The sequence below is a fragment of the Scyliorhinus canicula genome, chromosome 1, assembly GCF_902713615.1.
Source record: "Scyliorhinus canicula chromosome 1, sScyCan1.1, whole genome shotgun sequence".
Classification (NCBI taxonomy): Eukaryota; Metazoa; Chordata; class Chondrichthyes; order Carcharhiniformes; family Scyliorhinidae; genus Scyliorhinus; species Scyliorhinus canicula.
The window spans coordinates 96,012,268-96,029,235 of NC_052146.1; the positions used below are offsets into that span (position 1 = coordinate 96,012,268).

The 16,968-nt window shown below is 42.1% G+C and overlaps 1 protein-coding gene and 1 non-coding gene across 2 annotated transcripts in view; both read left to right on the plus strand.

Moving 5' to 3' along the window:
* The window catches only part of LOC119965281 (pumilio homolog 1-like), a 195,433-nt gene extending 179,803 nt beyond the window's left edge, over nucleotides 1-15,630 (plus strand). Inside the window, 3 exon segments of the mRNA XM_038795805.1 lie at nucleotides 5,384-5,505; nucleotides 8,444-8,636; nucleotides 13,469-15,630. Coding sequence (XP_038651733.1) covers nucleotides 5,384-5,505; nucleotides 8,444-8,636; nucleotides 13,469-13,600 — 447 coding nt within the window. The 3' untranslated portion in view covers nucleotides 13,601-15,630.
* Nucleotides 443-577, plus strand: LOC119978750. Its single transcript, XR_005463562.1, has one exon. It is a non-coding gene; the product is annotated as a small nucleolar RNA SNORA50 (small nucleolar RNA).
* Nucleotides 15,631-16,968: the final 1,338 nt, after the last annotated feature.

The following is a 16,968-nucleotide window of genomic DNA, read 5'->3' on the forward strand; positions in this document are numbered from 1 at the left end:
TTCTCTTCGAATAGCGCCATTGAACTTCTTACATTCAGCTGAGAAGGCAGACGAAGGGGAACTATCGCACCATCAGTTCTTAGTGAACTTTTATTAGAGTATGTGCTCAGGTTTCTGGAATGGAGTACAAGCTCCTGAAAGTGTGGTACTAGTTGAGCCAAAGGTAAAGAACAGCAAATTGTGCATTTAGTGCAAAACATTTCGATCAAGTGAATGTAAATGAAGAGTACACTATCATTCTTGAACTTGCATGTAATCTTATACAACGTGGATATTTTTAGGGCATTTTAATTGCAGCTTGGTACGTTATTTTGTACGGTTATATTTAGTGTTGAATTATTTGAGGATGCAGACAAATAACTTCAGTCGTGGGGAAAAAAGTCTGTCTAATGTGAAATCAGCAGATTCTCACCACACATCTTCATCTTGAACCTCTCTCTACATGCACTGCATTTGAACATATGATGCATTGATTGTAGTATCATATGCCAAGCAGCAGTGCTACAGAAATGCTTGTTATAACTGGAGCTTCTCAGCTTTGAACACTGAGCTGTTCTTTTAAGCACAAGTGACATAATGATGGCATAGTATGCAGCAACTCTTCAGATCTGCTATTGGCTGTAAATGTTTGAGGATTGTTGACTTCATTAGGCACTGTTTTTGTTTAGTTTGGGTTCAGCCAGGCCCACTTGGCCCCTGACCTTTTTACAGCTGTAGTCCAATCATGGGCAAAAGAGCTGAACTCGAGGAGGCGAGAGTGACTGCCTTTTTGATATTGAGGCAGCATTTGACCATTAATCATCAAGGAGCCCTGGCAAAATCCAACGTCTACCACCATGAAGGACATGAAGCTTTGAAACATCACCTCCTGCAAGTTCCCTCCCTGTTGCACACCTTCCTAACTTGGAAATGTATTGTTGTTCTTATACTATCACTGGGTCAAAATCCTGAAACTCCTCTCCCTAACAGCAGTATGTGTGCACCTGCACCACATGGACTGCAGCGGTTCAGGAAGACAACCCACCATCACCTTCTCCAGGATAATTAGCGTGGGGGCCACAAATGTTGGCCTAGCCAGCAATACTCACATCTCATGAAAGAATTAAAAAAATTAATTTTGGTTGTTCCTGCTGTTGCAAGGTGAAGATTTTGTTTTTTTGTAAACTTAATTCTCTGAGTGGTGATCTGAAAAACAGGAAATACTTTGGTGAGATGCAGAATTTTGAAGTGCAGGAGTTCTAAGAAAGTGTTGGCCATATCATTTCTAAGTCTATTATGTTGTTTTCCTGTATCACTTGGCTAGACAGCTGATTCGTGATGCAGAGCGAGGCCAGCAGCCCGGGTTCAATTCCCATACCCGCTGATAGGGCAGCACGGTAGCATTGTGGCTAGCACAATTGCTTCACAGCTCCAGGGTCCCAGGTTTGATTCTGGCTTGGGTCACTGTCTGTGCGGAGTCTGCACATCCTCCTCGTGTGTGCGTGGGTTTCCTCCGGGTGCTCCGGTTTCCTCCCATAGTCCAAAGATGTGCAGGTTAGGTGGATTGGCCATGATAAATTGCCCTTAGTAATCCCACCCAACACTAAGGGCAATTTTGGACACTGGGTTATGGGGATGGGATGAAGGTGTTGACCTTGGTTAGGGTGCTCTTTCCAAGAGCCAGTGCAGACTCGATGGGCTGAATGGCCTCTTTCTGCACTGTAAATTCTATGATAATCTATGATATTCATGAAGACTCGCCTTTTCAACCATGCCCCCTCGTCTGAGGTTTGGTGAAAGATAGGTTAATCGCCAGCAGTCAGCTCTCTCTCTCTCTCTCTCTCTCTCTCTCTCTTTTCTCCCCCCCCCCCCCCCCCCCCCCCAAAGGGAAAGCAGCCTATCCCCCCCCCCCCCCCCAAAGGGAAAGCAGCCTATGTAATCTGGGGACTTTACCTAAATATTTGAGTCGCAAAAGTCAGTAAAACAATGCTTTTTAAGTGAAAAATATTAGTGCTGGTAGGCATTTTATTTTGAAGCACGTGATATTTTTTAAAATAAATTTAGAGTACCCAATTCATTTTTTCCAATTAAAGGGCAATTTAGCGTGGCCAACCCACCTACCCTGCACATCTTTGGGTTGTGGGGGTGAAACCCACGCAGACACGGGGAGAATGTGCAAACTCCACACGGACAGTGACCCAGAGCCGGGATCGAACCTGGCAGTGAGGCAGCAGTGCTAACCACCGTGCTGCCCTAGCATGTGATATTTTGAATCATTAGTCCAGCATAGCTAGAATTTCATAATGTAACAGTTTAATTATTTAATTCAAGCCTATTAAAAACATGAATTGCAAAAAATCCTACTTGGTTCTGATGGTGTATAGAGGGGAAACTGCTTTCTTTTATTTATGTTAATGGCCTAGGCCGAGGTGTACAGGGCACAATTTCAGAATTTTATAGATGAAATGAAAAAAAAATTAAAATCGCTTTTTGTCACGAGTAGGCTTCAATGAAGTTACTGTGAAAAGCCCCTAGTCGCCACATTCCGGCGCCTGTTTGGGGAGGCTGGTACAGGAATTGAATCGTGCTGCTGGCCCGCCTTGGTCTGCTTTAAAAGCCAGCGATTTAGCCCAGTGTGATAAACCAGCCCCTTGATGCAAGGCTTCCAAGTAATGTAAACTGTGGGGAGGATGGTGATAAACTTCAAGAAGATGCAGACAGGCTAGTGGAATGGACCGGCGCATATCAAATGAAATTTAATGTAGAACAATGTGAAGTGATACATTTTGGTTAGAGTAACAAGGATAGGAGACATAAAATAACGGGTAAAATTCTGAGGGAAATGCATGAACAGGTGTAAATGTGCATAAATCATTGAAGGTGACCGGGCAGGTTGAGAAAGCAGTTAATAAATTACACTGAGTTCTGCACTCATAAATAGGGGCACAGAGTACAAAACTAAGTGATTTGTGAAACACTGGCTCAATGGGAAGGATGTAAAGAGTTTAGAAAGAGTGCAGAACAGATTTACAAGATTGATTCTGAGGCTAACTTCAGTTACGTGGATAGATTGGCAAATCCAAGCCTGTTCTTGAATAAGAGCATGTTGAAAGGAGATTTGTTAGAAGTGTTCGAAATCAGGAGGGGTCTGGACAGAACAAATGTCGAGGAACTGTTCCGATTGGCAGACGGTTGAGAACCCTAAGATGATGAACAAAAGAACCAGAGGTGACCAGAAGAAAAGCACCTTTATGTAACAAGTGGTTTGGTTCTCGTATGTACTGCCCGAGTTTGTAGTGGAGACAGCCAATTGCAGTTTTCAAACAGGAACTGGATAATTAACTGACAAAAGAAGATTTTACAGGGAGGAGTGGAACGTGCTGAGTTGTTGTAGAGAACTGACACAAAGACAAGGTGCTGTACCAATTCTATGATCCTAGTATAGATAAATTCAAAGACCCTGATCAGCACACGAGGAAGAAAGAAGCAGAAGGTTATCCTGATAGCATGATCAAGAAGGGCAATCAGACAGGGGCCGCAAGGTGGCGCAGTGTTTAGCACTGCTGTCTCATGGCACAGAGGATCTCGGTTCGATCTTGGCCCAGGTCACTGTCCATGTGGAGTTTGCACATTCTCCCCGTGTCTGAATGGGTCTCACCCCCACAACCCAAAGATATGCAGGGTATGTGGATTGGCCATGCTAAATTGCCCCTGAATTGGAAAAAAAGAATTGGGTATTCTAAATTTTAAAAAAAAAGAAGGGCCATCAGAACCAAGGAATTAATGTCAATCGCTTTGTGTGCTCCCCTCACACGCACGCATTGCACTCTCTCTCTCTGACTCACATACTCCGAAGCCAGTGGGCCTCACTCTGGATGCCTTGCGCCTCACTCTGATTTGCCTTTGTCCTACTGCTCCAGTTGCCTCATGGCCTAGGAATGTAGCTTACCACTCTTTACTGTTTGTCGATGAATAGGCTGGTTTCTCTTGGCATTTGCTGCTGATCAGCTCACAGAACCAATCAGCAGCAAATGCTGAGAGAAACCAGCCTGTAATTGGATGAGCAGCTTTACAGCATTTTTCAAATATCAGTTGGATGTTTAACATATTTGGCGAGCTGTATTGAGTTGGGCAAGCCTGCTTTAAATAGAAGGTCGGCAGCATTACACCCCTGGAAATACTTGGTAGCTTGGCAGCATCTATGGGGAGAGAGGTTTCATATTTTAGGCTGTTAGTGATGAGGTTAAATAACCTCACTAAGGAGGAGGAAAATCTGGGCATCAGAGTGAATTCAGCAAAATTCTCATACCAAACATCTTCCATCCCTCTGTAATTGTTGAAGTAGCCTAAATATGCTTAACACATAACAACAAAAGTATCAGTTATCTTGTGTGTGCTTGAGAAACTAGACTCCAGTCCATTTCAGGTTCACTGCAAGGGGAGCATAGATTTCCTCCTATTATTAGTTTTTCCAGTGAACTGATGAATGGTTTCCCCCTCTTTGTGTTGTTTTTATGATCACAATAGTCACCAACCAGTGTTTGTTGCTCTTGTGCCCACAAACATTTTGCCCTTGAACAGAATCTTTTCATCATAACAGAAATGTTTGATAGGCTTTTCGAATTGAGGTGTGGGGCTTTCATTAGGTGTAGCTGTGCTCTTTTCGTATGTGACCAGAAATGCACCATTGTTTGTCCATGAGTTGCAACAGTTGTCCTGGGTATTTGGAAGTTCTTGCCTCCTTTATGCCTCAAGGTCCCAAGGATTTTGGGTAGAGAACGTTCCCAAATCTTCACGGTGGCTTTCTAGCAATAGAAGACAAACTGTTTAAACTTTACCTCCTTGCCAACACTGCATTGGACATCCTTTTGTTTATTGTCTGCTTTCAGTGACCCAGCATAAATCCAAATGTGCAGCAGGTGCTGCATCAGATTTACTATTGGGGAGGGGAGGAGGGTGGCAGTATTGGCGGGAAACGATCACTGGTTTCTGATGGGAATTCCCCACATGCTCCTGATCCACAGGGCATGTTAAAAATCGCAAAGCAAATGATCTTAGCTTGCTCTTGCACACTTTCCAGTGGTTTATTTCTAAAGGCTCAGCAGGATTTTCCTACCTCGTGTACCAAGTCCAGTCAGTAATTGGAAAATAGCAATAAGTGAGTATTTATCTTAACTAAGCCTCTGATTAACTTTGTCTTTTAAACAGGATTGTGTAATTAGTGTGGGATAATGCCAGTTTAATTTCTTCACCATAAACAATTGAGAAGCAACAAAGCCAAGACGAGTACAGAAAAAAAAAATCCTTCTGACAAACTAATTTGCACTTGAAGGTATAAACATAACTGGGATGATGACGATTACAGATACAATGTTAACTCAACCTCTTCACCCCTTGTCTGCAGGATCAGTATGGGAATTATGTCATTCAACATGTCCTGGAACATGGCCGCCCTGAGGATAAAAGCAAGATTGTGTCTGAAATCAGAGGAAATGTCTTGGCTTTGAGCCAGCACAAGTTTGCCAGGTATAACTCCTGACCTTTGGGTCCTAATACAGGGTTAGTTGATCTTTGAACCAGGGCCAGTGCGTTTCCAGAGATCAGCCTTACCATAGATTGGGACTGCCCTCCCATTTAATTGGGGGCCACTGGTTTATAGTGACTTGAATAAATCAAATACTGATTTGGGACCTTTACCCTATTTTGGAGATGGTAATCCGACTGCTTTCCACAGAAAATGAAAACCCATGTTATATCCCCTTTGAGTTCGCATTGGAGCTGGATGAATTACTGGCACCCTGGAGTTTAATTTAGTTAAATTAAAATTCTGATCCAATTTCGCTTCTCTTTTACTGTCCTCAATTTTGGTCGGACTTCCTGTACATGTACAATTGTTATTCAGGTTGACAGTTAACTTTGGGTTGTAATTTTCTTTTTGGAACACCAAGGCTTCCAATTAAAACCTAAAACCAGACTCTTGTTCTCTGATGTCGGGTGCACTGGTGTGTAATTTAATGTGAAATGTAATTATTGAAAATTCGGAGATTACTGTCATTGTGAAATAGATTCTCTTTCCCTCCTTTCAACCAATCAGCTGTCTGTTTTCTATGGGTGGCACAGTGGTTAGCACTGCTGCCTTACAGTTCCAGGGTCTCGGGTTCAGTTCCGAGTGACTGCCTGTGTGGAGTTTGCACTTTCTCTCCGTGTCTGTGTGGGTTTCCTCCGGGTGCTCCGGTTTCCTCCCACAGTCCAATGATGTGCAGGTTAAGTGGATTGGTCATGCTAAATTGCCCCTTAATGTCCAAACAGTTAGGTTGGGTTACAGGGATATAGGGTAGAGTTGTGGTGCACTTTCAAAGGACCGGTGCAGACTCTGTGTGCCGAATGGCCTCCTTCTGCACTGTAAATTCTATGATCCTATGTAGTACAGGCCCAAATTTACTTTAGTTGTTTTGGAGTTTGTGCACCAGGGAGATTTTTCTAACCTCAAACTGGGAGGGTAATTCTTGGTTTGAAGAGGATTTTGCCCTCTGTCTCCAGTGACAGTACCTTCAGTAAAAGGAAATCCTGTTTTACAAATTTATCAGAGTATTTTGAAGATGTACCTAGTAGGGTAGATAGAGTAGAATGCAAAAGCATTCAATAAGGTGCCGCACAATCGGTAAGAAAAGAGCTCATTGGAGTTGGGGTAACATATTAACATGGATAGACGATTGGTTCATGGGTAGAAAATAAGAGGGTAGGCATAAAGGGCACCCGTTTCAAGTTGGCAGGCAGTCATGTTCCCAGGATCAATGATGGGGCCTCGGCTATCTACAATCTATGTTAATAACTTAGATGAAGAGACAGCGAGTAATGTATCTAACTTTGCTGATGATACCAGGCTAGATGGAAAGGTAAGCTGCAGGGAAAACGCAAAGGCTGCAAAGACAGGTTAGGTGAGTGGGCACAAGGTGGGCGGTGAGGGATAACTTGGGAAATATGAAGTTAGGCACTTTTGTTGTAAGATTTAAAAAGCGGAATATTTTTTAAAAAGTTGAACAACTTGTAAGTGTCGATGTTCACAGAGACTTGGTCTCCTTGTACAAGAAATTTAACATAGGTGCAGCAAGCAGTTAGGACGCAAAAATTTAGGGCGGCACGGCAGCACAGTGGTTAGTGCTGTTTCTTCATCGCTCCAGGGTCCCAGGTTCGATTCCCGGCTTAGGTCACTGTCTGCACATTCTCCCCATGCCTGCATGAGTTTCCTCTGGGTGCTCCGGGTAATCTGGGTGCAGATTAGATGGATTGGCCATGCTAAATTGCCCTTAGTGCCTAAAAAGGTTAGGTGGGGTGTGGGGATAGGGTGGAGGTGTTGGCTTAAGAAGGATGCCCATTCCAAGAGCCGGTCAGACTCGATGGGCCGAATGGCCTCCTGCATTGTAAATTCTGTTTTAAAAAAAAAAGCATGTTGGCCTTTATTGCAAGAGGATTGATGTCAAAATTTGATGCTTTGAAGTTGGACGGGGTTTTGGTGAGACTGCCTCTATAGTCCTTTGTGCAGTCTTAGTCTCCACATTTAAGAAAGGATATACTTGCTTGGAAGCAGTGCAGTGAAGGTTCATTAGAATGGTGTTGGGATGAGGGGATTGTCCTATGATGAGAGGCCGAGGAAATTGGGTACATATTCACTGGAGTTTAGAAGAATGAGAGATAATCTTATTGAAACCTCCAACGTTCTGAAGTTGTTTGACAGGGTAGGCATTGAGAAATTGTTTCCATTGGTTGGGAAATCTAAAACTTGGCACAGTGTCAGGATAAAGGGACTTGGATTAGAAGAAATTTCTTCACTCAAAGGGTTGTGAATCTTTGAAATTCTCCAGCCAAAGGGTTGCAGATGCTCCATCTTTTAAGGCTGGGAAAGATAGATAGTTGGTCTCTCAAGGAATTAATGGATGTGGCAAGCGGACGGGGAAAGGAAGCATGAAGTCCGAGATCAGCCGTGATCACATCGAATATCGGAGCAGACTTGATGGCCGTGTTGATCACTCCTCCTACTTCTGTTCGTATAGTCTTGCAACACAGAATGAGGCCATTTGGCCCATCGTGTGTGTGTGCCAGCTCTGAAAGTGATTCCCAGTTTAGACCACCACTGCAGCTTTCCATCCAAAAGCCTATAATTTAGCTTTTCAATTATGTGTTCCGTTGCCTTTTGAACGTTGCTGTGAAATCTGATTCCATCACCCTTCATGTATTGTACTCCAGATCATCATAACCTTCTGTGTATAATAATTTCTCCTCATTTTCTATCTAGACTTTTTGACAGTCCTTGTAAATCAGCCCACTGGCCAAAGGAAACAGTTTTCCCCCACCTGTTCCATCAAAATGCACCACAATTTTTAATAGCTTGATTAGGTCTCTACATAGTACGCTAGAGACTGGACTAGCCTGATATCACCATCATGATGCCTCTTTGATTTTGCAGCAATGTTGTTGAGAAATGTGTGACCCATGCCTCTCGTGCTGAACGCGCGCTGCTAATTGATGAAGTGTGCAGTATTAACGATGGTCCTCACAGTGCCTTATACACTATGATGAAGGATCAGTATGCAAACTACGTGGTACAGAAGATGATTGATGTAGCAGAGCCAGCCCAACGCAAGATTGTGATGCACAAGGTAGGTTTAATCCGAGTTTAATACGCTTATTTGCATTTTTGGAATTGTCCATCTCCAAGTTGCCAGATGTTCAAGAGGAGAACTAACTGTAAACTTTCCTTCTGCGAAATGTGCTTTTTAATGAATTCTTTCATGTGAAAAAATTTCTAAAATGTGAAAAATCAAATATACAAGAAGTAACTTGTTTAGTTTTAATAATTAAAAGAAACAGGTCAGAAATTTTTCAAAATCTGAAAAATCTCCACTATATGTTCCTGATATTCTTCCAGTGCTGCTTCTATGCAGGTAAATATAGTCGAAAAGGATTGCAGTGGAGTTTTGGGTGAGCCTTCCTGCTTATTCCAAGCAGATTCAAAATGCTGGGCAGAGAGATCTGGGTGTCTTTGTTCATCAATCACCGAAAGTCTATATGCAGGTCCTGTATGTAATTAAAAAGGCAAATGGAATGTTAGTGTTTATTGCAAAAGGACTGGAGTATAAAAGTAGAGAATTGTATAGGGTGTTGGTGAGGCCATCTGGAGCATTGTGTCCAATTTTGGTCTCCTTTTTTGAGGAAGGACGTGGTGGCATTGGTGACAATTCAGAGGGTATTCACCAGATTGATTCCGGGGATGAAAGGGTTGATGTATGAGGAGAGATTGAACAATTTGGGCTTACACGTGTTGGAGTTTAGAAGAATGAGAGGGATCTGATCGAGGTACATGAAATACTAAAAGAGATTGATAAAGTAAATGTAGACCAAATGTTCCCCCTTCTGGGGCAATCTAGAACGAGAAGTCACAGATATGGGCCCTGAGGCGTTAAATTTAAAACTGAGATGAGGAGGAATGACTTCTCGCAGAGGGTGGTAAATTTGTGGAACTCTCTGCCCCATAGTGCAGGGAGTCTGAATCATTCTTGATTTTAAGTAGGTGGATAGATTACTGATTTCTATATTTTTTAAAATGGGGTAAAGAGATATGGTAACAGTCAGGCAGGTAGATTTGAGACCAGGAAGAGATCAGTCATGGCAGAGCAGGCTCATGGGGCTAAATTGTCTACTTTTGCTCCCCAATTCCTATGTTCCTGTGTATGTTAGTCTGAGTAACTTGTGGTTTTGTTGTCAAAATCTTTGTCAAAAGCTGCAAATCCTGACACTGCAGTGTGAAACTGGAGAAGTTTCCTCATGACAATGCTGCTTCTTCAGCTGCATGGTAGCATGGTGGTTAGCATAAATGCTTCACAGCTCCAGGGTCCCAGGTTCGATTCCCGGCTGGGTCACTGTCTGTGTGGAGTCTGCACATCCTCCCCGTGTGTGCGTGGGTTTCCTCCAGGTGCTCCGGTTTCCTCCCACAGTCCAAAGATGTGTGGGTTAGGTGGATTGGCCATGCTAAATTGCCCGTAGTGTCCTAAAAAGTAAGGTTAAGGGGCGGGGGGTTGTTGGGTTACGGGTATAGGGTGGATATGTGGGTTTGAGTAGGGTGATCATGGCTCGGCACAACATCGAGGGCCGAAGGGCCTGTTCTGTGGTGTACTGTTCTATGTTCTATGCACTTGAGTCTCACCCTTATTCAAATACTGCAGTGGTTTTATCCACCGAAGTATGAATTTGAGATTGTTTCAAGAATGGCGCAGTGGGTTAGCCCTTCAGCCTCATGGCGCCAAGGTTCCAGGTTCAATCCCAGCTCTGGGTCACTGTCTGTGCGGAATTTGCACATTCTCCCCGTGTTTGCGTGGGTTTCGCCCCCACAAGCCAAAGATGTGCAGGCTAGGTGGATTGACCATGCTAAATTGCCCCTTGGAAAAAAATGAATTGGGTACTCTACATTTATAAAAAATGGCAATTTCTTAATCTTCCAATGTAATACATTAAATTTTTCCGTGGATTTTCTTTCAAAGAGAGGCAGGATTTACACTTGTCTTTCACATCTTTTCAGATATAATGTTGCGTGTAATTACCTACCTAGGGAAACATGCCAGGCAGACTACATGCAGCCAAGCTCCACAAACAGTAATGAGTTAATTGCCCAGTTCATCTGTTGTGGATAGTTGACTGGGGTAAATTTTGGCTAGGAACAGGAACACTTGTTTGCCCTCCTATGAATGGTGCCAGGATCTTTTAGATCCTGAACTGTGAGACAGTCTTGGATCAGCGTCAAGTCTGGAGAATGGAGCGTCCAATAGCGCAATATCCCACTGTCTTAGATTGATAATATCAGCGAATGTTACATGCATAAGTCACTGAGGCAGGGCTTGAACCCACAGCCTATTGATATAGAGTTCAGAGTAGGACCACTGAGCCAAGCTGACAGATTAAGATTTAGGCTAAAGCAATTAGTCATCGACTTTAACATTTCAGCTGCTGATTTCAAACCTGAATTGCAGGTCCCTGACATAACTGAATGTAATAGGCATCTGTTTTGGCTGCAAATCCCCCACTTGGTCAGGAGAGGGTAGTTATGTCAGAATGTCATACAGCTTGTAAATCTGCTTCAGAACGAGGAAGTAAAGATGAGTTTAGGGGAACCCAGTATTCTTCGACTTTACAAACCCATAGTGAACGCAGTGATTCTCTCACAGCTTGCTGTGAACATTCACCACTAAATGAATTTTGCATTCAAATTTATCACATGTGGGGTCCAGACCATGTGCAGCATTCACTTGAAGCAGTTTTGGGAGGCAGGTACCAAGACTTAAGGATGGACAAACAGAATTAAGTCCCCACTCTTAAAATCATGCATTCATGAGCGAATGCAGTTTTATTATATCCTATATCTATATATCATACCAACTTGGCATTCCTGTAGCTGTACCCATCTGCCAATTATGACATGGCACCACCTTCACCTGTGATGTTGGTACAGCATGAGTTTTACATCAAGAGTTAGGATTGACCATTAAAGCGTCGTCTCTACAATGTTTTGCGTTTTCCTGAAAGCATTGCTACTTGTTGATAAATGGCGCAAAGACTGAAAACTCCGTGTCAGTGCCGTCAATTTCTGTAAATGTTTTGAATCTGCCCAGGATCTTTCGGTCACTGAAAGTTTTATTGCTGGGGAAAAGGGACATGGAGGTTTTTCGTCTTGCACTGATCAGGGCAGGTAAAAGAATGCCAAATTGCAAGGGAACAACAATTTACACTTCATGCAAAAGGGGGCATTGTTTGGTTGGCATGTTGGCTCTGCTCGAGACATTACCATGGTGACTGTACCAGGGTGCTATTATTCTCCCATGCTTTTGTTTATTCAGAAAAGTGCAATACCTGGCAGCACGGTAGCATTGTGGATAGCACAATTACTTCACAGCTCCAGGGTCCCAGGTTCGATTCCGGCTTGGGTCACTGTCTGTGCAGAGTCTGCACATCCTCCCCGTGTGTGCGTGGGTTTCCTCCGGGTGCTCCGGTTTCCTCCCACAGTTCAAAGATGTGCAGGTTAGGTGGATTGGCCACGATAAATTGCCCTTAGTGTCCAAAATTGCCCTTAGTGTTGGGTGGGGTTACTGGGTTATGGGGATAGGGTGGAGATGTTGACCTCGGGTAGGGTGCTCTCTCCAGGAGGCGATGCAGACTCGATGGGCCAAGTGGCCTCCTCCTGCACTGTAGATTCTATGATAATCTGGACATATTTATTTTTCCTGCAGAGAGAAGGTCCTTGTATATGAATATATGCAGCTTCCAGCAAGCATGCAAACCCAACTGATCATAAATTTTTATTAATGTAATTCTTAGCACACTCTGGATTGTTCAGCAAGAGCTCCTTGATCATGGAATCAAATCTAACGCTATTTTCTGAGTTTTGCAAGCATGGTTGGTTTAGTACGGTTGGTTTAGTACGGTCAGTAACCTGCCTATTGCAATCAGCGGAAGCGACTTGCCATTTACTGTTTTTCAGCGATATTAAATTTGTGTACTACCCAGCGACTGTTTGAAATTTTACTGTAAATTGTCCCTGCGTATGAACCAGTGGCTATTAATTTGTGTTCATGGATTAATCTGTATTTCATGAGATTAGCTATTATGCTGATAGATACAGTATTGAGTCATCCTCTGTTACCTTGTCCAAGCAATCTATTTTTCAGGTGTAAGCAACTGATCCCGTAGCCGTCCACAATTGGCAACCAGGGAAGAAGGATCCTTGTCCACGTAATGCTCTGCCTTGCCCTCCCTCAGGCCAGTTGCAGTAACGTATACTGCAATCTTAGTTGAGATCAGCTATCTCAAGGGCTTCCATGTCATTGTGGCTCAGCAACTTTAACCACTAGGGGAGGTAGCAAAATGCAGCAGAAATGTTGGCTATAATTTCAACTAATTAAGATATAGGCATATTTTGCAACGCTCTGTTTCCTTTAGTTTAGCCAAAATATTTAAGATAGATATTCCATTATATATTGTATTTAACAAAGAAAGTAATTTGAAAATTTGGGGCATTATTTTTGCAATTGCGACTGTAAATGTCGCCACAGATCCAGAGGACCCTAGGCTGCTCTCCACTTTGAGATAGAGCTGACTTGTCATGATTTAACCTGAGGGTCACCACACCTTGGGCAGGAGTGAGAGGGCGGGGCCTTTATGAATCACTTCACCTGGTGCGGGAATTTAAACCCGCCCCCATATCCTGCGACTGCACTGTGATGACTGAACATTTTGAATGTAAATTGCTGTAAACATACACCACTTTGTGTGGCTGAAAGTTGTCACAACGAGGTAGTAATGTTGGTTGACGAGAGTTGAGCCCTAAACAAGATGTTTCATAACTGACAGGTTTTAACTCGGGCCAGTCAATGGCGCCTGCACTTCGAGAGGGAACTTTTTATTCAATGGCATTAGTAATTTGCTGTTCAAATTCTCTTTCCAGATCAGACCTCACATTGCAACTCTTCGCAAATATACCTACGGAAAGCACATCTTGGCCAAACTTGAAAAATATTACATGAAGAACGGAGTGGACCTGGGCCCAATCGGTGGGCCACCAAATGGAATGCTGTAAATGTGAATTTCTTAAGCAGATTAACTCCTCCCTCCTTTCCTTTCTTGGGGGACTAAAACGTGATTGACGTAACAACCAGCAGCCTAATCCTCTACCCCTGCAGGCTCTTAACTTAAAAAAAACACCTTGGTTTTAGGTTGCCATAACACGCTAGCAAAAGCAAACCAATTTAGTTTCTTCGGTGAAAGCATTTATAAATTTTATTTTAAGCCTGTTATGTATGTATATATATATATGATGCTTAGCAATTCCCAAAGTCCTATTTTTTCCAGGAGATGTTCACACTCTTTTTGGTTAATTTTTTTAGAAATGATCACTGCCCTGCTTTTCTACCGTGTCTCAGTGATGTATAGAAATAGTTGTACATAAGGTTTAAGATAAAAAAAATACATGTGATACACCAAAATTGTGATATTTTTGTCACCCCCATTTAAGTGTACAAAAAGGAGAAAAGTTCAGGGTGTTTTTGTTGAGATCTGGCTTTGATCCGTGCAGATTCAGCTATATACTCCTGCTGTGACAGTAAGATATGCAAGCAATTGAAAAATACTTGTAATTATCTTTTTCATTATGGACATGAGCTTTTCTTGGCAATATTTGGCAAATTTATATTTAAATCAATTACACAGGTTTTCAAAGATATAACAAGTAACTTTAAAATGAAGTTATTTTGAAAAGAATAATTAATTAAATGGGCACTTCAAGTGTCTTTTTTTTCATAATTTCCCTTATGCCCGTAGGTGTTTTTAAATTTGAATACCTGCTCTGTTTTTATGATTTGCATGAGTGCCCCATCCCCTAGCTTCCCTGCCTTCTGACCTTTTGAATTCAAGATGTGCTGTTTGGTCCTCTTTCATGTTGAACTTAACCATGGAACGGAATTTCTGTTTGTGCGCACCCTTGCAGAACCTTGGCGTACAAGGATGCGCTGCTTGCCTCCTATTCCCTCAACCAGTAGGTGCGCAGAGAAATAAAAACTTTTTTTAAAAACGGAAAGCGAACACGCCAAGGTGGCTGAATTGTTTGCAGATGTTCAGCATGAGGAAGATGAAAAAATGAAATCCAACCAAACGTTTGGTCATGCTTATAAATATGTAGTGTATAATTGTTGTAGACTTTGCATATATATTTGTAGTTTTTTTCCTTTTTTGGCAATTTGATGTCTATCTGTAACTAAAATGTACCCTAGTAGTGAAGCATAATTTGACTGTACAATTGTACATTTGTAAACCTCTATAATGTAAATGTGGAAAGTTTGAACCAACTTTAACCCTTTGAAAAACAAAAATAAGACAAAATGTGCATTTCAGTGTATATTCACATTTTTTCCTTTTGTCGTTAGCATATAGTATTGTACAATGTAAATTTCAATCAGAAGTAAATTTTTGAAGGAAAATGTTCTATCTTTATACAGCTTAGGGAATGTAAAACACTTGCTTTCTTTTTAACCTGTCACTCGATGGAACAGTAGTCTCTCTCCTTTATAAATGTTGTGGAAAATTAATATTCTGTTCACATAGAACTTTTACAAATATTGTAATGTTTTTTTTGTTGTGACAGTAGAACAAATTGTGCATAGCAACAGACTCCCTAGTTACCATAGAAATGAAACTTCCTGTTCATCTTGTAAGCGTGGACTACCCTTTTTGTACAGAAGATACCTGTATTTTGCATTTTTTGTCTACTTGTAAGTGAATGTATGATACTGTCAATTTTCTTGGTTTGAATATAGAAATGTAACACTACATTCATGATGTACATTTACAGAAAGCCTTGTGTATATTTCCAGAAGAACTTTTGCAAGTACACCTGTAACCATATGTGTATAATTAACAAACCTGTGTATGCTTGGCCTCTGCAAATATTTTTTGTAACTTTTTTCTTGTGTAGATTGTCTCTAAAAACAATACGTGCTCTTTATTTTGAAAAAAAGCAGTACTTTAAAATCTGTACTTGTGTTTTAAACGACGACTCTGGGTGGTTTGGTTAGACATTTTTGGAAAACATCATTAAAAGAGCTAGTAATTCAATCGTTTCCATGGTAGCTATTTCATAGGTAACATTTTTAGGGAGTTGGAATTTTCAGTATCTATCATATCCTTTATGTGGATGGCACGGTGGTTAACACTGTTGCTTCACAGCGCCAGGTTCCCAGGCTCAATTCCCGGCTTGGGTCACTGTCTGTGTGGAGTCTGCACCCCCCCTCCCCCGCCATGTCTGCGTGGGTTTCCTCGGGTGCTCTGATTTCCTCACACAAGTCCCAAAAAGCGTGCTGTTGGGTAATTTGGACATTCCTCTGAATTCTCCCTCTGTGTATCCGAACAGGTGCTGGAATGTGGTGACTCGGGGCTTTTCACAGTAACTTCATTGCAGTGTTAATGTAAGCCTACTTGTGACAATAAAAAAAAATTATTATTACTAATAATAGTAAACCCCCCCCAATTTACCATGCCTACATTTCTCTGGCTCCACAGCATTCCTATGCAAGTTGGGCAGCGATTGATAGGGCACAGTCATCATACTCTGTTCCCAAGTGTAGTTTCTGGACTGCAGGAACCATAATTCCTTGCCTCTTTTAAAATTTAGAGTACCCAATTCTTTTTTTCCAATTAAGCGACAATTTATTGTGGCCAATCCACCTACCCTGCACATCTTTGGATCAAACCTGGATCATCAGTGCTGTGGGGCAGCAGTGCTAAACAAATTTCTTGCCACTTCAGCGGAGTGCAGTCTGGCTGTGCTGCTCAGCTGCCCGAGACCAGTAAACATTGCAGAGATGGAGGATTAAATCCCAGGCTTGCTCTGTGTAAGATGATGCTTTCAATGGAGTTCAGTTTTATCTGGGCATTTCTGTAGAGGGGAAAGAATTGGAAATTAAACGGGTATTTTTAAGCTTGCGTCAGGGTGCCTATCAGACCACACAGTTTGGATAACTGAAATTGGATATAACAAAACCTGGAATTTAAAACGTTGAATATGTCAAATTTACAGTTTGGGTTCGAGACCATTTTTGCAGTTGTCCCATTATATTTTGTAAAAACACTATCTGCAACCTTCCCCTTATTTTTCAATGTATGCTTATATTCAAAGGAGAATTGAACTTTACAGAAGCTATTCCTGTACAAAGATCTGACCGTTTCCATTTTGCTCTGGAATGGTAGGGTGATGAAGTGGTTAGTTGAATAGCCACTCCTGTCTCTCAACCCTTAATTCAAGTCGCACTCCAGGTCTTGTCACCCACAAAAGGAGCAGAGTGTTCAATAAAGCAGGTTGTGCAATCAGCCTCCAGAATCTTACACTACACTCCACAAGATTCTCCAAGGAAGAGGCTAGTGTCAAGATAACTCAAAAAATGTAGAGTTCTCCAT